At 57.1% G+C, this 21,148-nt stretch overlaps 1 protein-coding gene across 1 annotated transcript in view; it reads left to right on the top strand.

The window, feature by feature from the left end:
- TBC1D22A (TBC1 domain family member 22A) overlaps positions 1 to 21,148 on the top strand; it is a 355,202-nt gene that overhangs the window by 7,595 nt on the left and 326,459 nt on the right. Inside the window, exons 2-4 of the mRNA XM_027595286.2 lie at positions 9,855 to 9,911; positions 10,942 to 11,282; positions 16,447 to 16,623. Coding sequence (XP_027451087.1) covers positions 9,855 to 9,911; positions 10,942 to 11,282; positions 16,447 to 16,623 — 575 coding nt within the window. The remainder of the gene's footprint in view (positions 1 to 9,854; positions 9,912 to 10,941; positions 11,283 to 16,446; positions 16,624 to 21,148) is intronic.

Below are 21,148 nucleotides of genomic sequence, written 5' to 3'. Positions count from 1 at the left end.
CCTGCAGTCACGTGAATTACGGGCTGCAGGTGCTGTCGCTGTGGCTTGCACAGCCATCCGGGGAGCACGCTCACCAGGCCCCGTGGCAGTGCTGCCTGCGTGTGCTCCCGTCTGCACAGAGCTCGCGTCTGTCCCGGGCCTGCGGCTCCTACGCGAGTGAGCCTCCTCTGAGCCCAGGCATGCCAGTTCAGGGCAGAGCCGTACATTTCTGGATCCCCGACGGCATTAGCTCTGTTCGCTGGGGCCCCTTCTGGGTGTTCTTGCCCGTCCTGGCGTCCATCCTCTGGGGGTCTGGAGTTCGCCGGCACCGGTGTGTGCCCACTGCCCCGGCTGGCATGTCTGTCATCTGCTGTCTTCCTTCTCACACAGCCTCTGCACTTGAGCTTGGCCACGCTGCTGGTGGCCAGCCCCCCTCTATACGCTTCTTAAATGCGCCATGGAGCAGCTCTCCACCTGTTCCCGCATATACCTTGCTCCAGTTTTGAAATGACCCTTCTTTCAGTGAACCTTTGTACTAAACTAAAAGATAGAATAAGGCTTGCTGGCTCTAAGGCTTATGCCCAGGGGAGACAAAGAGCGCTTAATTCCTGTCTTCTGGATGAGCTCCTGATCCTTCATGGAAAGCCCTCCGCAGGGTGACTGGGATTGTCACAGGGCATTGGGCATGATGTATGTGGAGAGCAGGGCAAAGGGCAGGGTCTTGGAAAGGGGACGGGTCCCTCGGCGCCACTGCGATCATTGGAGGCAGGGGGCAGTCCGTTTGAGGGTGTTGATACATGGGCTTCTCTTGCTTGTCCAGTGAACTTGTTTGCAGGTGGTGAGGCCAGCCAGTTGGTGGGACAATGTGTTGTGCTGTTGGAGTGGGGATCTAAAGGGGGCGTCTGGCCATGCTGCTTTCAGAATTCAGCCCGGCTCTGGGAGGAGAAAAGCTTTAAGTATTTGTGATGGTATTTTCCTCCTCCTGTCGGGGGTGCTGGGCGGTTTGATGGGGTGGGGAAGGAGCACATAAGCCCGCCTCCGCCGACAGTAGCCGGCAGCCATCTGCCCGGCGAGCTGGTAGTGCCAGTCATTCTTTGACGCTGGCCGCCGTGGCGTGGGACGGCCCATGAGGACGTGGTGGCTCTGGGCCCCATTTTGTTTTCTTGTTAGGATTGTGCTCTTTCTTGGATTAGCTTTCTGTTCCAAAACCACTCACTAGAGCTGTCGTGGCATTTTATTTCCGGACCAAATGTGGCTTCAGGGACCGGCCTGATTTTCAGTGGCTCTGCTGGGATGGGTCAGGCAAGGGAAATGCAGGAGCTGATCAGAGGGCGCTCTCCTTCTGTCAGGTTCTGAGAGAATGTGCTCTCTCCTGTGGAACTTAACTCCTTCACTTGTAAAAGGCTCAATCCTTCAAATATTTGTATAACAAAGAAGCATTAAATGTCTCAAGCATTTATTGGACGCCTTCTGTGTGCACACCAGGTCCTAAAGTTTGCTGGCACGACCCTGCAGGTCAGTCCGGGGGTGGGGGGGCGCTCCCAGTTCCTGGGGCAGTGTGGGCAAGGGGAGGGAGATGCTGGTGGAGGGTGGAGGTGACCTCAAACTGGACCTCGAAGGACCGTCCCTTCCTATAGGTCTGTACTTGGTTGTGGGGGTGTTCTGTAGACAGGGCCCGGGGCTGGCCTGTGTGGCAGCGGGGTGGCTGAATGAAGGCGCAGCTGAGGAAAAGGTGAACAGGGGAGAAGAGCGTTGCTAGCGGGGACCTGACCGAGGGGGCTGGGCCTTCAGATGGGGTGGGCTGGAGGCCAGCGCTGGCCCCAAGCGGGGGTGGCGGCGTGGGGAGGGGCGGGAGAGAAACAGGGAAGGTTCCAGTTGTTCCCCAAGGGCGACAGGAAGACCTTGCAGACTTTGAGCTGGGGAGTGAAGCTGTCCCCTGACTGGCAGAGCTGAGACCAGAACCGGAGGCAGCCGCGTGGGACAGTGACAGAGGGGAGGGTGGAGACGTGGGAAATGGTTCAGGGTTTAGGAGGACGTGGAGATTGGCTGAACGTGGGTGGCGTGCTTCAGGGAGGAGGGGAGGGGGGCCCTTGGGCTCCTGGATTGCCATTCATGGAGATTAGGTCATGGAAGGAGTTGGTGACCTGGTCGGGAGGAGAGACCGAGCCCCGATCCAGGGTGGTGGAGATAGCAGGTGGGTTTTCGATGCTACAGACATGGGCGGCCCAGGAAGGCCAGGAGCTGCTGGTGGCAGAGGGTGTGAGGGGGTGCAGGAGGCAGGGTGCACTCGTCAGTCTTCTGCCTGATCCGGGGGGTTGTCCCGGGGCTGGGCACTGTGAGAAGTGGGCATGAGGTGTGGCAACTGGGGCAGAGCTGACTTCTGCAGTGGACCCATTAACTGAGGTGGGGAGCATGTGGCTGAGGTGCCGGTGGTGCCCCAGAGGCAGCTGTTTGAGAACTCTTTACCGAGCATCAGGAGAGAGCGTGGTTTCCCGTAAAGTGGGAAGAAGGCAGGGTTGGGGCCTCGGCTGTGGGGTGTGGAGGTCGGGAACGTGTAGAAGAGTCTGAGGAGCCCCCGGACGGGCCGGCAGGGAAGGGGTGCGGTGGCATGGGGGGCGGAGAGCAGGGTGTGGGCGAGCTGCGTCTGGAGGCCGGGCGAGGGCAGGAGGGTCGAGGGAAGATGGGCCTCGGGGGTGGCCGGCCGCCAGGCTCTACACTTTCCCTGCTACTCCCACAGCCTTCTTTCCTCCTCCTCCTCGTGTCTTCTGTTTTCCGTAATACACACCCATCACTTCTGTTTAGGTTGGGAGGCCTCGTGCACGTAGAACATTGTATGAGTTTTGGGCGACAGTGTAATGATTGGCTGTGTGTGTATCTTGTGAGATGATCACCACAGCCCGTCCTTAACCTCTGTCACCACACGGGGTTCGGATTGTTTTTCTTCTGATGAGAACTTGTAAGGCCTTCTCTCTTGGCTGCTGTCAAGTCTGCGACCCCATGTTATTAACTGTAGTCCGCGTGCTGCACACATCACTTCCCCGGGACTTATTCAAGTTTGTGTCTCCTGCCCACCTTCACCCTTTTGCATACCTCCCCCCACATCGGACAGCCACCAGGCTGCCCCCTGTATCTGTGAGTTCACACGTTCCTCTTCTCGTGTGGAGGAACTCTTTATTGTAAACATGCTCATTTCCAAGATCTGTTTCAGGAGACTGTCCGTGGAGCAACCTGCTGATCGACGCAACAACTGCCCGAGTCTCTGCTGGGTTCTGGGGTCCCAAGGAGCATGGCAGGAGACAAATCCTGTCCCTTTCGTGGGGAGCTTTGGCCCCGTGGGGACACTAGACGGCCAAGAGTGTGTGGGACAGGCTGAGTGTCAGTGCCGGGTGGGGTGGCGCGGCTGTCATTGCTGGGACAGCTCGAGAGATGCTCCGCTCTGGGTCCGCGGGGCCACGTGTGCCTGTAGCTGGCTCCATGGGGTCGAGAGTTCCAGACTCTGCTGTGGGCGGAGGGACGATGGAATTGTTTGCTGTGGTGATAATGGTGTTTCATGCATTTTCCTCTGAAGCCCTCTAAAGTTAATTTCCTTGGAAAACTTACTTCTTCTGAATATTTTATAAACCTGGGGAACATCGCTGTGTTTTAGAGCGAGCCTAATGGTAAATCAGTCGCTAATTGAGTTCATATTTCAGAAAAGCCCTGTTGAGCGCAGAGGGGGCACAGCATGGTCTGTGAGCCCGGCCGGGGAGGCTGGTGGCCGGGGAGGTGATGGCCGCGGCAGGGGCTCCCGACCTCCCCACTGATGCCCCGCGCCCGAGCCGCGGGCGAGCACTTCATCCCAAATGCCGGCATTGTTTCTTGGTTTACGTTCAGATGCTTAGGACGTTTCTTTTCCGTACTTTTCCTTCCTCTCACGCTTCATTGTGTCAGGGCTGCTTTCACCCCTGCTACTCCAGCCTTTCACCCCTGCTACTCCAGCCTTTCACCCCTGCTACTCCAGCCTTTCACCGAGGAACAGAGAGCCGTTCTGGTTCCCGGCTTGTCAGTTTTGTCGCCAAGCCAGGGCCTTGGCGGTGGGGGGTCCTAGTTAAACCAGAGACCTGTTTGCCAGGACGCGCGGGAGAGAATCGCCCTCTTGCTTCTCCCGCTGCTCTGCTCACCTGTGTTCAGATGATCGTCCGCCATCGTGGGAACCGGGGGGTTGGGGGGGGACTGTCCCTGTGTCCCTGGCTCCCTGGCGTCTCTCCAGCTCCGGTGTCGGCCTGGCCTGCGGCAGGTGCTCAGCCAGTGTCTGCCAAATGAAGGGTGCTCTCCAAGGGGGACCAGGCTTGACCACTTGGCCGTCCACAAGTGGGCCCTCAGACGGCTTTAGATTCTGGTTTTTATTACACTTTCCCTGCCCCGAGTTGTAAAGGTGGTGGAGCAGCGTCCTGAGGAGCCAGTGGTGATTGGTCAGGGGCCCCTGTCTCTCTTCTTTGGGCCTCCCCCAGCTGACCTGTGTCTCCAGCCTGTCCTCACCTGTGACCCCTCTGCCTGGGGGCGCCCCTCGCTCCCACCTCCTGCTTGCGGTGAATCTCAGCTTCACTGTCTCTGTTGCCCGCCTTCCCCTTCCTGGTTGGGGCGTTGCAGGGGTGGCTCCCCGTGCCTCATGCAGGAGGGGTGTGCTCTGTTGAGAACTCAGGGGCTGTCGTTGGGGGGTCCTCTTCTGGGCGCCATCCTGGGGGCATCTCTCCACCTGCCCGTCCCTGGCCTGCCCTGTGCGGTGCGGTCCTTGGTCTGGGTGCCTCCCTCTCATCTGGATAGGAACTTCTGTGGGGCCGCAGGGTTGGGTCCTTGACGCATCGTGAGTTCTCATGCATTTGCTCTTCCATCTGAGAGTCCTTCCCAGCCGCCCAGTTGTGTGGTCTCTAACGCTATACACTGTACATACTATATACAGGATGGCGACCCGCCCACCCAGAAAATGTAGCTGTGGTCCCCACTGTTGGCCTGCTGGTAACCAATGAATCCTTCTGAAGTTTCATGGTCTTAGTTTAGGGGGTGATATCATGTCTGTCGTTTTCACTTGAAGCTACTAAAATGTTTTGTTCTGTGCTGGTGGCATTAGGGACTTTTGTTGTTCAGTGCTGCAGAGGTAGACTCGGACCTGTTTAAAGATCAGCCGGGTGGCTGGTGCAGAAGGGCTGCCTTGCTTCAGCCTTCGCTCCCCATGGCACAGCCACCTTCCTGGATAGCCGGTCAGGGAGGAGACCCTCCTGCTTCTTCCGCCCTCCCTCCCCCCCCCTCCCTCCCTCCCTCCCTCCCCCTTTCCTCCCTTCCTTTCAGCAACTTTGTGGAGACGTCATTTACATATCCTCTATTTCACCCACTTAAAGTGTACAGTTCCGTGTTTTTTGTCTGTTTGTGGAGTTGGACGATCATCACCATAGTCAATTTTAGAGCACTTGCCTCACCAGCCGTGACTCCCCACTCCCGCCTCCCCAGCCCCTGGCTGCCACTCCTCTGCCTTCTGTTTCTGTAGACCTGCTTATTCTGGACATTTGCTTATTCATGTGTGTGGGATCATATGAATGTGGTCTTCGTGACTGGTTCCTTTCACTGAGCGTGACGTTTCCAGGCTTCATCCATGTGGGAGCGGCTGTCAGCCCTTCATTCCTTGTCGTAAGCTGACAGTATGTTCCGGCATGTGCCCGGGTCGCCCACTGATGGGCCTCGGGACTGTCCCCACACTCGGGCTCTTCACACTTGAAGCCGCCGCGTCCTTTTCCTGGACCCGGCGTCCTCGCCTCCCTCACCCGTCCGCTCCCATCCTGTTCTCAGTTTGTTTTCATCGCCGTCGTGCGCTGGGAGTTTTGACCACTTGTGTATGTATCCGACATGATAGATAGTTTCATTTTCTCGTTTTAAAAACTTTGTATAAATGACATCATACTGTGCATATTCAAATTACTCTTCGGTGGTAGGCTTATACGTTTACCGATCTTGGCTCTTGTAGTTCCTTCGTTTTTATTGTGGTTATATGTGTATGTTCCAGTTTGTTTATTTGTTATTCAGTTGATAATGGACAAAGGGATAATGTGAATTCATTCTTCAGTTGATAATGGATAAAGGTTTTTCTTAAATTTTTTTTTCTTTTTAGCATTAGCGACATCGCTGAGCCTGCCTCCTGTGTCCTTACGCGAGGGTTTTTCCCGGTGTGTGCCTAGAAGTGGCATTATGTCTTGTGTATCTGCTTTTCGTGAGGAATCACTGGGGTCCTCTTTAAAGCAATTAAAGAATTGCTGTGGTGTTTTTAAGCAGTACAATTTATTAAAAAGTTTATTGGTGAACATATTTTTTAAAGAATGATTTCATTATGTGGAATGAGGTAGGTATGTTAGTTGCCACTTATTCTTTTAAAATGGCTTTAGCTGAAGCCTGTTTTTCTTTTTAGCTATGCAAGACCGATAAAAATGCAATTTTAATAAGATAAAGTGAGATGCCTTTTAGTCTGAGCTTGAACTTTGCTGGAACATTTTCCACTCGATAAACACAAGTGGTGTGCCCATGAAGAATTAATGCGTTGGTGCTGTCCTGGGAGGGAAGGGGCCCGCAGTGTGCGGTAACACTGCAAGACCTGTGGAAATGCCTTGCACGTAGAGGGTAGAGACCCACTGCCTGCTGGTTTTGAGCCATATTCGTGTACTGAGACATAAGGGAAGGGTGCAAGCCAACAAGGTAGGTGCATAATACTGGTGAGTGCTGTCTGTAGGTCACTTGGCGGTAGTCAAGCTGCTGCCATTTATGGCTGTCTCATTTCTTACACGTTCTTATTCCCATTTCGGGGACGAGGAAGCTAAAGCCTAGAGCAGTTCCCAGGCCCTTTGGTTCTTAAAACAGGAAACCTTCTACCAAGGTCAGGGAAGCCTCCAAGAGATTTCTGGAAAGGGACCACGTCAGAGGGGTTGTGCATGACCTCCATGGGCTGATACTTTTTCTTTCCAACAACAACCACAAACCCCCAAACCCTCCTGGATTCTGTGGGTCAGACTGGTCACTTTGGGGATGTGCGCGTCTCTGTTCCATGGTGTCACTGGGAAGGTTCAGAGGCTGGGAGGGAAATCAGAAGAAGGCTGGTGACTCATGCCTGTCGAGGTTGATGCCGGCCATCATCAGCTGGGACCCCCCCCCCCCCGAAGCTGTTGGTTCTAGTGCTTACATGTGGGCTCCTTCAAAGCCTGGTGGCTGGGTTCCAAGAGAGAACCCGAGAGAACCAGGTGGAAACCGTGCTGCCTTTAAAACTTACATCTTCATTGAGACTCACATATGAGAATAGTTCACCCATTAAAATTCACGGACAACACCATTCCCTCGTTTAAGGGGTGAAAGTCAGTGGGACTGCGATGTATCCACAGACTTAGCTCACCATCACCACAGTCAATGTTAAGAATATGTTTGTCCCCTCAGGAAGAAGCCCTCTGGTCTTTTGCTGTCACCCCAGTCTCCCATCCTCCACCCCGAGCAACCATTAGTCTCCCTTCTCTCTCCCTTCTAGACATTTCATGTTGGCGGGATCATAGAACAGGTGTTTTTTAATGACTGGCTTCCCACGCATAGCGTGATCAAGGTTCTTCCGGGTTGTAGCGTGAGCCAGCACTTTATTTTCTAGCTGATGACTATTCCATTGAATAATATTTCAGTTTACCATGTTTTTGTTCTCCAAGAACATTATAAATGCCAATTCATTTTTTAAATTTTTTTGGTAAACTTAAAGGTTCTTGCGAGTTTGGAGTCCAGTGTGCTTGTCTTTGCCTGCCTGATACTCCTCACAACCCCCGTCACAAAGTGGGGGCTATCAAATGTCCGCTTAATTTTGCTGAAACATTTTAGTTTAAAAGGGAACATTTTCTGTAATTAAAATGTGGTGCCACAGGCACAGGCATGGAGGAACGAATGGAAAACTGAAAAAATGCCCCAGTATAGAATAATCTCCTGCGTATTGAAGACAGTGTCCGTAAAAGCGTAGGGAATAGGTTAGGTTTTTAACCAGTGTCATTGGAGCAGTGGGTTATTTTTTTAAAAAAGCTTTCTACAGTCTGTAGCAAAATAAAGTAAATTTTAGGTGACTCAAAACTTAAGGGTAAAAAATAAAAGCACACAAGTGTGGAACTAGGACACAGTTGGAGATTTACACCATCTCAGTAGGTCGGCTGGGCTGAATGTTCGTGTGCTCCCAAACCCCACAGGAAGCCCTAACCACCAAACTGAGGGTGTTAGGAGGCGGGGGCTTTGGGGAGGTGAGGGGCTCCTGAGGCTGGAGTCCCCTGTGGTTGGACTAGGGCCTTTATAAAAGGTCTCTTTGTAAAAGAGACCCCAGAGAGCTTCCCTGCCTCTTCCGCTGGGCGAGGATGCAGCAGGAGGCACCAGCTGAGGCCCTCACCAGATACCAAATCTGCCGGCACCTTGATCTTGGACTTCCAGCCTCCAGAACTGTAGGGAATAAATGTCTTTGTTTATAAGCTGCCCCGTGCGTGGTATTTTTGTTATAGCAGCCGGGATGGACTAAGACAGTTGGGGGTGGGCCGTTTTGAGTAGAGTCCTCAGAGGAGAGCCCCGTGTAATGCATAAAAGTGAGGTTGACTTAACCACAGAGACCTTTAAGCTTCCATAAGCCAGGAAGATGGCTTTGTCACCTGTCTGTCACCATTCTGTTCTCTTTTGGTTTTCTGTTGCTGCTGTAACAAATCAGCATAACCCTCTTGGCGTATAATACACACTTGCTTTCTTATAGTTCTGGAGGTCAGAAGTCTGACACGGGTCTTGCTGGGCTAAGATGAAGGTGTTGGCAGGGCTGCAGTACCTCCCGAGACCCATGCTCTTTCTCATCTCTCTGCTGTCCCCGTGTTCTCGGGTGGTTGATATCTCCTGCTCATTTCTCATGGTGGCAAGAAGGCTGGGCAACCTCTAGACCTCACACGTGTGTTCCAGCAGATGAGGAAGGGCCCACACTGCTGGTGACTTGAGCTGCACTGGGTCACAGGGCCTCCCCTGGCTGGATGCCCCCTGCCGAGGAAGGGGTGCGGGTGCGGCCACTCAGTGGACCACCCTGGTGTCTGCCACGGGGGCTCTTTTGTTTCCATCTGTTTTCCAAGTTTACTCTGATGAGCAGAAGACTTTATTTTTAAGTTTATTTTTTGTTTTTTTTTTAAAAAGATTTTACTTATTAGAGAAGGAGAGAGAGAGAGACAAAGCGTGCGAGCGGGGGGCAGCAGAGGGAGAGGGAGAAGCAGGCTCCCCACGGAGCAGAGAGCCCAGTGTTGGGGCTCAGTCCCAGGACTCCAGGATCATGACCTGAGCCGAAGGCAGACGCTTAACCGACTGAGCCACCCGGGCGCCCCCAGAAAACTTTTATAATAAAATCATTAAGTCTTTAAAAAACACGTTTATCTTCTTTTAGTGATTCTGCATTCTGTCTTTGACAAAATGGCAGCAAATGGGAATTTCCAGACGGGCATTTCAGCATTAGTTTGTAGTCCTGCCGGTGGCACACGGTCCGGGAGCAGAGGCTGCTGGAACTTGGCAATGCTGAGTGGCTCCCAGCTCCTAGCAGCCTCATTGGCAGCAGCGCCTGAGGCCCTGCCGATGTGGTCAGGGCTGCGGCTCTCTGGGCTGAGGCCCATTTGCCCGGCAGGCTGAATGCCCCGTTGTGTGTGTGGCGTGGGCTTGTATGGCACCATTCATCCCTTCCAGACGGGCCCTTGGGACCCGTGGCAGCTGATGGAGAGTTGCTGCCCTCAGGCGTGTGGGTTACTGGGAACTGGTCCTTTTCCCGAGTTATTGTGGGCTCTTGAGGAAGCCCGAGAGAAGCTAATCGGTTTTCCTTTCTTTTTAAACAGCATCCAGCATGTGTATGGCGCCCAGCACCCCCCCTTCGACCCGCTGTTACACGGCACGTAAGTGAGGCCTGCGCTCATGCCGCGTTACGCACGCTCCTGGGGGTCCTGAGGGGAGGAACATGGTCTTCCCTTGAGCAGACATGTGTCAGGGCCTCGCACGGCTGGTCCTCCGGACAAAGGCAGAGAAGGAAGCCCAGCCCAAAGTGGAGGGGTCTGTGAAGGAGAGCACGAAGCTGGCACCCCCTTAGCTGACGGGGAGGGCCTGGCCCCAGGCCTGTTCACGGTGGTTAGCTCACTTCCCTTGCCTTCCGCTGCGCTCTCTGCCCGGCTGCCCGGGGCTCGCTCTGCCCCTGTGTCTGCGCTCCTCCACCAGGGCCACGCGAGAGGGTGGCGTGGCCCCCTGCCCGTGCTGGGGATGTGACTGGACCCACCGCGGGGGGCTCTTGCTCTAGTGGTGCTGTGTCCGAGTCCACACGCCGAAGGCCTGGGTTGTGGGAACAGCCGCTCCTGCCTGCGCCACCCCCACTGCTGCCTTAGGAGGTTTGCGGGCACCGGCCCAAGTGAGGTGTGGGGACTCCAACTGAATGCTGTGACTGCGGTGCTGGGGTTCCTCCTAAATGGCTTCTGTCACCGAGCAGAGACTGCTCAGCGGTACTGCCCCTCGAGAGCCTCTCCTTCCTGCCCCTGAATCCTAGGAGTCCTCTTCTGTTTTTTTTTTTTTTTTTAGGATTATTTATTTGAGGGAGAGAGAGAGAGAGAGCGCGTGTGCAAGAGTAGGGGGAGGGTGGGGGGGGAGAGGGAGAAGCAGACTCCCCACTGAGCAGGGAGCCCGATGTGCGCTCGATCAATGGACCCTGGGACCACGACCTGAGCCGAGGGCAGGCACTTAGCTGGCTGAGCCCCCGGGTGCCCCAGGGGTCCTGTCTTGGATGTGTCTTCGGGTTGTGCTCGCCCTTCACCCCCAGCTCAGTTGACGCTGAAAAGCTCGAGCGTGCACCCTTCATCCAGGGGCTCCTTTCTGACCGGTCGCGGGGTGAGTCCTCTCCGGCCTCCGAGGGGACAGCTAAAATCTGCCTTCGCTTTGCAGCTTACTCAAGGCCGCGCCCAAGGCGCCCGCCACACCCGTGAAGGCCAAGAGAGTCAGCACCTTCCAGGAGTTCGAGAGCAACACCAGCGACGCCTGGGACGCGGGCGAGGATGATGACGGGCTCCTGGCCATGGCAGCCGAGAGCCTGAACACCGACGTGGTCATGGAGACGGCCCACCGCGTCCTGCGCAACCACAGCCAGCGGCAGGAGCGCCGCAAGCCGCAGGACGCGCCGGGCCCCGAGCAGGAGCCAAAGCCTTCGGCAGAGCCTCCTTCGGTCCCGAGCGGTGACCTCCGGCTGGTGAAGTCCGTCAGCGAGGGCCGCACGTCCTGTCCTGCAGGTGGGGTGTGGGCGCGAGGAGATGACGTGCAGCGCTGCGAGGGAGAGGGGCTCGAGTCCTTCCTGTGCGGGATGTCCGTGGGCGTTCCGTCCTATTTGCCACAGGAGCTCGTGCCCTTGAAAGACCTTGAGGTTGTGATCCGCGTGCTCACAGGCCTTCCCAGGCAGGAGAAGCCGTGGACTTTTCTTTGCGTCCCTAGCTGAGTGCTTCTCTCCTCCGGGTGGAGGGCGTGGTGTGTGGCTTTCGTGGCCTGGCTCTGAGAGGCCCACAGTGAGCGCCAGGCCCCCGGGGACTGTGTCTCCCTTCTAAGTGTGCCCCGTTGTCCCAGGGGGACATTTCCAGCTGAGGGGCCAGGCCAACTGCACATTCAGAGGCTGCACCTCCTTCGGCAGCTTCCAGTGACAGCCCCCCCACCCCCCAGGACACCTGCACGTGGCTCAGAGTCTGGGGTGTGGAATGACCGCATTCAGGTCATAAACTCAAGGATGGGATCAGCACATGTCTTGTACCCCTGTGCCTGGTGCTCAGTAGCCTTTCTGGAGACAGCTCTCATTAGTTTTGCTCTCTGTGTTTGGGGGGTGTCTGTGATGTAGAACAACACAGTATTTGATGAGCCTCTGTGATGGGTCAGGCTCTTAGGGCTTGGGGTGCCCCCAGGAAGTCCCTGGCCTGGAGTGTGTGTTCTGGTGAGGGGGACAAGCACTGACCTACACGTTGGGTCGGTAAGGAGGCCTGGGGCGTGCGGGGAGGAGACAAGTACCCTGGGTCGAGACAGAGGTGAGATGTGGTCACAGCAGCCTGGACCTGGGGCGTAATCTTCAGTCAGACATCCAGATGCCCTGCTGAGAAGGTGACACGTGAGCATCAGTGAGGTGAGGGAGCGAGGCATGGGGAACCGGTGGCAGAGGGGCCGGGCTGCACAGCCGCGGACTCACGGACTCCCTCTCCCAGGGTCTCTGGGGGTCAGGGGGCCTTGCCCCTTGTTTACAGAGGAGAGAAGAGGGCATCGTGCAGCCTCAGCTTGCCCTGCTGGGACCACGGAGCTGGCGTTCATCCCTCTGTCTAGTTTTCAGAAACCCTTCCCTGGAGCTGACTAACGTTTGGAACATCACATATCTTCGTAGGTGAGAACGCTGTGAATTAGTTCCTTCGACCAGTTTTCATATTGGAATCTGAACTATTTTTCTTTCAAATAGGTTGAACTTTAAAGTATTTGAGTTTAAAAATGAAAATCTGGTTAGGGCTTCTGCGAGTGGGTTGGGGATCCCCGAGACTGACGCAGCGCATGCCGGTTACCGCCTGCGTGCCCCGGCCAGGCAGCGCCCTCAGCCTGGGTGCCTCTTCAGGTTGGCAGGCGCCCCGAATTCCTCTGCCCTTTGCTGTGCCCCATGCCTCTGGGGCCTGGGTAGAGCCTCTGTAACACCTGCCATCTGAGCAGTTGCTGGGGGGTGGCGCTCAGCAGCCCTAGAGGTGGGGGCCCATCTCGGCTGAGCGGGCAGGGTCTTGTTCTCTTCAGGCCGTGGGGCTGCTGTGGCAAGAGTACCACAGGCCGATGGTGTATGAGCAGCAGAAAGTTATGTCTCATAGTTCTGGAGGCTGGAAGTCTGAGGTCAGGCGGCCAACACGGTTGGGTCCTGGCTCTCTTCGGGGTGCAGACAGCTGCCTTCTCACAGTATCCCCCCTACATGGGGGAGACTAGAGAGGGGAAACAAGCTGTCTTGTGACTCCTCAAGAGCACCGATCCCATCAGGGGACCCCACCCTCATGACTTCTTGGAAACCCGAGGCCCTTCTTCCTAACACCATCCCGTCCGGGGTGGGACTCGAGTGAATGGACTTTGGGGCCACACAGCATTCAGCCCATGGCCACGTATGCAGATGGGCTGCATCCAGCCAGGGTGGGGAGCCTTGGGGTGGCCTCCTCCTGTAAAATCCAGGTGAAGGATGTTCCAGGCGGCTCATGCTGGGGAAGGGGCTGATAACTGTTTGCCTTCTGCCTCCAACTGCTTGTGCAGCAGCCATCTTTCCATTGCTCTCTGAGCAGGTCTTTCGTGAGCAGTTCGCGTCATAATAGCAGCTAGCGTTTATCCATTGCTTACTGCGGGGCAGAGACTGTCGCAGGCCCTCATCATGAGCAGATCCCTCCGACTTTGCAGCCAGTCTAGGAGAGAGCTTACGGGGAAGGTATGGGGAGGTCACGTGGCTCGCCCAGCATGCTGAGCGGTGGGGTAGGGTTCACGTCCAGGGCGTCTGAGGCCAGGGCCTGCTGCTAGCTGCTGACCTCCCCACAGAGAGCAGGGCCTCTCCGCTGGTGATTTCGCCCCCAGGGTACACGAGATCATGTTTTAGGACCTTTCCTGTTAACATCTGGGGCAGGGAGTGTGTGCTCTTGGCATGAAGTAGGCAGAGACCAGGGTGCTTGGCCCCCAGGGAACTCTCTGGTCCGAGCGTGCACAGTGCCAAGCGGAAGAGGGCCGCTCTGGAGGCTGAGGTGGCCTCAGGGAGCTGACCCCACGGGTGGCTGGCAGTGGTGGGCAGAACTCATGGGCCTGTGTTCAGTTCCCTTGGTGGCCTTTTAGTCATGGGGATAGCTTACTTGGCAGTTTTGGCGCTAAGATGACCACGTCAGCCCTCATTCTTACTAGACTGGGTCCAGCGCAGATGTGTTGCCTGGCAGTCTAGTGGGGAAACACAAGGGTCCGAGTCTTTCACTTCCATGGGTGGAATGGAGCCTTGGAGTGATGGACAGGACCCAGAAGCACCCAGGGGTAGAAGTCCCAGTTTAGTCTTGTTGAGGAAGGCCAGGGGCATGTCAGGGAAGGCTTCAGGGCGGAGGTGATGTCTCTAAGGTTACCAGGAGGGTGAGGTTCCAGGCTCAGGAGGTGAGGCCATCCCAGCTGAGGGGAGGTGCCGGGTGGGCTGGGCCGGCTGACTGCACACCTCATCTACGTGGTTTGCAAGTTCCTCCAAGGCAGGGACCATGTCCCATTGCCTTTGTTTCCCTTTGGTGTCCTGTGTCATTGCATGAATGTTGCTGAGCTAAACTGAGCTGTCCTCAGGGCCTGGTGACCGTGGGCTCTCCCCTCCTCCATGTTCTGCCCCACCCTCGTCCCTGCACCGGCCCCACGGGCCAGGTCCAGGCCAGGCCTCTGTTGAGGTGAGGGACCTGCGAGTGCCATTTCCTGTGACTGTGCTCGTAGGAGCGGTTTTGTGTCCTTTGGAAAGTCCTGGACGCTGTGTTTCACGGGGCCCAGTCTGGTTAGAGTGCTGCCTGCCCTTGCCACTGCCAGCATTGTGTCGGGCGCCTGTCCCTTTATGGTGCACCGCTGTGGGAGCTCACATCACCCCACGCGGTGTCCACAGGGCCTGCTGGCTGCCTTCTCCTTTGGCCTTAAGCCCTGGGTGGATGGCGGCCTGAAACTTCCGGGATGCTGCAGCGGGGGCTCTCAGGCTGGCCTTCCCTGCACCTCCTGCTTACCTTTTGACTGTCCTTTCTTAATCAGCGTCTGAGGCGTCTGTACCTCTGTACCTGAAGTCGGATGCCCTCTGCTTGGTCTAGGGTGCTGCTGGCGTAATGGCGAGGCCGTGCCTTTGGCTGCGAAGTGCTCAGTGGGCGTGGCTGGGGAGGACTGTCCATCGCTGATGGGCACTGAGCTGCAAGTGGGTCCTGGGTGGACACTGGCGGCCCCGGAGGGGGACACTGATGTGTTTTCCATTTACAGTAGCAGGGAGACCTGGCTGTTGACCTTCCTGCTTCCTCGGGGGGCGGGGGGCATCACTGTGCCTTTCAAACCCCGCCCGTCCCATCTTAGAGGGGGACCGGATGTGTGCTCTGCTCAGGGCGACGTGGTCCTTACATGTCGGAGTAAATCACACGGATGCTCTCTAAGATGGCAGAGGAGTAAAACCCAGCACGTTCGATTGTGCGGAAGAATGAGGAATCGCTCCTCCTGCCCACCGTCTTTCCTGAGGAATCGTGACGCACAGCGGAGTGACACATTCCGAGGGTGGGGAGGAGGGGGTCTGAGCATCGCTGCCACGGGCCTTCCGGAGAGCAAGCGGGTGGGGACGCCTCCTGCAAGCGAGGGGTCAGCCCTGCGGAGGGGTTGGGACTTGCTCTCACCTCGACGCCCACTTCTCCAGGCTTTTCTGGAAGCTTAACTGGGCCAGACTCTGCTCCTCCATAGCCTGAGGGTTTCTGTGTGAAGCCTTTCTGGGCCCTGATTTTAGGGTAATGAGTCGGCTCTGCAGGAAGGAGGGGGCTGGTGGGAGTGTGACAGCAGCGGCCAGGAGCGGCGTGTTTCTTCACCTTGTTTGTTTCCCGCCCATCTCCTGGAGTTGGTTTTTCCCTCTACTTTAAATTTCAGTTCTGGGAGATGTGACCTGGGGGTGTATAGCCTGGCCCTGCCTGTTCCTTGTGGGCCCCTCGTTGGTCCCTGGTGGCTCTTTCTGAGTGGGTGTTGGGCCTTGGGCTCTCTCCTGTGGCTCTTCCTGGTCCTGTGTTCCTGGGTTTAATGCACGGTTTCACCTTGGCTCTGTGTGTCCCCGTCGGTGGGCCTTTGTGCATGGTGGTAGGTGGTGCCCTGGGGCAGGGGGTGCTGGGCAGGCCTGCAGCCTGCTGCCCCTCCTCTGCTTGCATGCGCTCTGGCTTCCTGTGCTTTCTCTTGGTGATGGTCCCTGCCCACCTCCCTCACGGGGCTTGGGCAGATCCAAGGGGTGCAGAGTCCTCAGTGCCTTTGTGGGCTTCGTGCTCCTCCTCGTGTGACTCGGTGGCTTCCGTCTGTGCCCAGGCCCAGGCACCCGCGTCCCTGCTGCACCCCGGCAGATCCTTGGGTTGTGTCACCTGGGCGGGCCTGCGGTGGGGGAGCCCGGGGGGTCTGGAGTTTTCTGGTTGTCATTTTGCTTCTGTGTGAGGCGTGTCTATTTTCCTGGTGAGTAACACTCTACCAGTAGGGCCGGTGGGCTTCTTGGGTGTGTTCACTAGTTTCCCTTTACTGCCCCAGTCACGCGGGTCTTCACCGGCCAGTTACGGGCGGAGGGGGCAGCTGCGGCACAGTGGCATTCCCGAGGGGAAGGTGGCGCGGGGGGGAGCCTTCTTACTGGGGACATGGCCGCCGGGGGGGGTCCAGGAGGCCGTGCTCAGCCCCGGCTCGCTCTCTCCACAGAAAGCGCCGGCGACGCTGTGCCTCTGCAGCGGTCCCAGTCTCTCCCGCACTCGGCGACGGTCGCCGCGGGCGGCACGTCTGACCCCAGCGCCCTCAGCAGCTCAGCGTTAAGCGAACGAGAGGCCTCCCGGCTCGACAAGTTCAAGCAGCTCCTGGCCGGCCCGAACACGGACCTTGGTGAGTCCCCCGCCGGCGGAGGGCACGCGCCCCCACGCCCCCACGCGTGGTTTACCTTGTCAGAGGGCGATGTGTTTGTGCCATCCTGCCAGCGAGTCACGGACATGAGTCGTTTGTCCTCGAGGTTTACTTCAGCTGTGTGTTGGTAAGGGGCTTCCAGTGCCGTTGATCGGGTATTTTCTGTTCTGTTTTATTTTTTAATCCTATTGAACTCCTTTGGCTCCTTGGAGCTGAACTGGTTTGCTCAGCAGGACCGGCCAGGTTGATGTCCCTGCTCTTCAGAGTGTTCGCGGGGACACAGGGCTGGTGGCCGGGGTCCTGAGTGCTGCGGACTTTACACCTTCCTCGGTGTAAAGTGCGGGATAGGCTTGGAACACCCCGGGAGCCCAGGCGGGGCTGGGGTGGGCAGGCCATCAGGGGGCCGTACGGTCAGCAGTGTGCTTCTTGGGGGTCACCATAGCTGCTCTGCCACCAGGCTCTGAGGCGGGTGCTCGCCTCCAAGTCCATCTGCTGGGGTTCCCCTTGAAGCTGCGTTCTTTCCTCTGTACATCTCACCTTTTGGAGTGCCACGCTGCATCGGGCATCTTGCTGGCTGCGGGAGCTCTCTGGAAGGTGGGATGTGGCCGCGGTCATGAGATCACGCATGGTGGAGGGCAGGTGCTGGGGTGGCAAGGCGGGGGTGGGGGGGGTGGGGGGTGCTGGTGCGCCTTGGCGGCAGTGCCCCGCTCCGCCAGCAGGTGGCGCGTGAGGCACGCAGCTGGGCCGCCCAGCAGGGAGGCGGGCGGAGGCAGAGCGAGCATGGAGCTGAAGGAAGGGCCCTGTCCGCGAGGATGCTGCTCCCCTTGTGGGTGCAGAAGGGTTCTTTCCCGCAAGTTTCTGCATTTTCATTTTCCTGATTGATTTGCTCATGCACGTGTAACAGTCACGCGGCACCAGAGGATGTGCGGTAAAAATGTGTCGCTCTCCTCTTCCCCAGGCCTACTTTACCTCCTTTGCATGATTCCAGGTGTCTTCTTCCAGGGACAGGAAGGGAGGCCTCTCGTTCGTTCACTTAACGCTGAGCTGCTGAGGGCGCTAGGGTCAGATGGTGCACATGATGTCTTAAACTTTTTATTTTGATGTAATTTCAAATTTACAAGAGAGTTGCGAGAACAGTACAGGCGACCTCTGTATTAATTCACCAATCGTTTGTACTTTGCCCCATCTTCATTCTGTGTGTGTGCGCTTATGTTGTCTGCATGCTTTCCCCGAGCCAGTTGAGTCCGTTGGAGACACTGTACCCCTGGACCCCTGAGAGCGTCACTGTGTGTTTCCTAAGCACAGAGTCACCGTCAGGACATTTCACAGCGAGCTGGTGCGCTCAGCTCATCCGCGGTGCACATTCCCTTCCTGCCAGTTGCCCCAGTGACGTGCGTGGTGTCTGTCGCCCGGTCTGTCCTCCCCGTCAGCCGAGGGGGCCCAGCGTGCACCGTGTTCCCGGGCGTCAGGGCGTTTGAGGAGGGCAGGCCAGCTGTTGTGCGGCGCCCCTCAGCGGGGGTGTCTCGTATCCTCCTGATGAGATTCAGGCCAGTCGTTTGGCAGGGATGTCACCTATGAGGTTTGTGTTGTCTGTCACCGTGGCGGGAGGCCATGGGGCGAGTTGGCCCTCAGGTTCAGGAGGGAACGCTGGTGACTGGCGAGATGGCGGCTGTCGGGTCCTGCACGGGGTTGGCGGGCGGACACGACTCTTCTGTGCTAACTCAGAGGTCACGTGTGGAGAGACGCTTCGGTGTCTGTGCATCTATACGTGTCTCCCCCCACGCGTGGCAGCGCTGTTCTGCCCCCACGTTAAACCTCACAGTGTCTTTCCCGTGCTAGTGCTGGAGATGCGCCCGGCCCGCGCAGGCTGTGCCGCCCAGGACTCCTTTACCGCCCCTCCCGACGGGCACTTCGGCTCTTCCCAACTTCGTGTCACGGCAGTGGGCTTGGACCTGTGATCCTTGCCCCGCGCTGGTGACTAGCGATGGGTAGCGAGTGTCCTGAAACGTGGGTCGGGGGGAGGAGGAGCTGGGGTGCGTGGGGTTTGAGCACGTCCCTGGGCCACTGGCTTTTCCAGCCCGCCAACCCACCTGTGCCTTCGAGGCAGTGTGGGGAGGCCAGGTCCCAGAGTGCGGGGGGAGCAGAGGTTCTGGGGACGACTGCTGGCTGGGGGCGCGGGGTCAGTGTGCTCTAGCCCCGAGACTGGAGCAAGCCTGGGTGTGCTTCTGGGGTCCTCGGTCGCCTGCCCAGTGGCGCTAGCTGTGCTGTGTGGGCAGACCCAGGGAGGGGATGGCATATAGTGTGTTTAGGAGCGGGCCCAGCACACAGTGAATGCTGAACAGTGCTCGTCAACTGCCTGATTCATTTGCGTTGGCCTCTTTACCCTTCACCTTGATTTTCAGAGCACCGATGCACGTGGTCGCCGTGGTGACTGCCGAGTCAAGGCGGCTTGCATGTGTCCTCTTGGTTGAGTTAAGCGGTTTCTGACAGTAGGGGGCACGGAGGTAGTTGGCGAAGACAAGATACACTGATAGGAATTGCAGTTCTGGGTCAGGAGCTGAGCCCCCGTTAGTCTTCTGGTGGACTTTGTTGGTGGACTAGTTTGTGGGCATTAAAATCCTACTTCAGAACAAAGCTTTCAGGGCTCACGGGGAAAGTGGCTATGCACGGGCAGGAGGAAGGGTTAACATGTAAAAATAAGATTCTTTTGTTGGGTTGGTGCCATTACGAGTGTTTTCTGTCTTTAGCATTCTGTTTAAGTATCAAATCTCACACCAAAAAGCTTTCAAAGTTAAACAATTACTGGATTTGTATTTAGTGGCGGGAGAAAACACAGCCAGTAAATTGCCTGTTTTTATAAGGCATTTAAGATAGCCTTGGAAGACAGTGGAATATATTATCTCCACATTACATAAAAGACATAAGTGGCAAATATTTGCCAATGTTGGAGAAGCAAATCACTGATGTGAGAAGTGCCCACAGAAATGATTCTACCTGCTGAATGTCATCTCGTCGGCGGAGAGCTGTTTTTCTTTGTTTAGCTTGTGCTCTGTTATGAGCCTGGGGATGAAAGTAGCAAATAGAACTTAACAGCTCATTCTGCTCTTAGCATTGACTCAATATTTACTTGTGCAAAAGGCTGCTGCTTTAAAGCCCAAAAAATGACACTTGGAGGCGTTCATTTTTATCGCGTGCGTCTGTGTGTGGGAGCGGGATTGGGCCGAGGGCAGAACACGCGGTCCAGAGGCCCGCGGAGCTGCCTGGACTCAGTGGTGGGCCTCGAGGGCATGGGGGCTCCGGGCCTTCAGCCGTGACTACCGGGGGAGTGAGGCTGGGTGCACAGTCTCGTTCCAGCTCCCCCGCCTGAGCATCCAGTCTGGCCTGAGGGTGGAGAGTGTCCCTGGATGGAGGTGGGGAGGAGAGGTGTTTTCTGGGGGGAAGGGGTCAGTGGAGCTGCCCACCCCGGAAGAGAGGTTGAGGTAGCTGCCCCCTCAGGGCCCGTGGCTGGAGGACAGCCCTGTGGGGCCACGGTGGCAGGAGGAGGCATTCCAGCCTTGGCGCCAGGCCCTGGCTCTGCGTGATCCACTCTCGGCAGGTGACTGGGTTTTTCGAAATGACGCCCACCCTGCAGGGTCCTGTGACCCAGAGGTTATTTATGGAAAGCACCTGCAGGGTTCACTCATTCAACCAGGATTCGTTGGGCACTTGCTGTTGGTGTAGGCACTGGAGCGAAACAGGGAACCAGAACCCCGGGACCTGCCCTTCAGGACCTGACGTTCTGGTGTGAGGAGACAGGTGGGGACACACACACACACACACACACACACACACTCTCTCTCTCTCTCTCTGTCTCTCTCTCTCTCTCTCTCTCTCTGTCTCTCTCTCTCTCTCTCTCTCTCTCTCTCTCTCGCTCTGTACTCCAGAAACTCCCAGAAGGTGCTAAGGTGCACGTGGGGAGCAAAACCGGGTGGGTGGGTGCTGCTGTGGCTGAGCCATCAGCCAAGACCCTTGGAGTAGGCACCTTAATTCAAGATGAAGTTGAAGTTGGGGCGGAGCCTCCCAAGGGGCCGGGCCAGTGTTGAGACAGGGCTGGTGCTTGAGGACTGGAAGCAGCTGCTGAGGCCCAGGTCTGGTGGGGGAGGGGCCGGGAGGGGGCAGAGGCCAGCAAGCAGGAAAGGACAGGTCCTGAGGGCTCTGAAGGCCAGAAGAAGGAGCTCACCATGAAGCCTCTGGGAGGTTGGGAACCAGGGAAGCAAAGCTTGGCACAGGGCATCTGGAAGTGGTTGCTCCTCTGTGGAAGGAAGGTCCGTGGAAGATTTCCGGCCAGGGCGTCTCCAGCAGCGTTGGGCCGGGGCTGGGTCTGCGGGCAGCCCCTGGGAGTGCGGAGGGGGAGGGGCGGAAGGGCGGGGAAGGAAGTAGGGTAGTAGACTGGGGAAGGGCCTGAGGGTGTGGGCTGGGGGTGGGTGGGTGAGGCGGTTGCTTTCCCACGGGCTGCAGGGCAGGCTGG

This window comes from Zalophus californianus, chromosome 9, assembly GCF_009762305.2.
Source record: "Zalophus californianus isolate mZalCal1 chromosome 9, mZalCal1.pri.v2, whole genome shotgun sequence".
NCBI classification, from domain to species: Eukaryota; Metazoa; Chordata; class Mammalia; order Carnivora; family Otariidae; genus Zalophus; species Zalophus californianus.
Note: the sequence above shows the minus strand (reverse complement) of the source record. Positions and strands in the feature narration are given on the sequence as shown.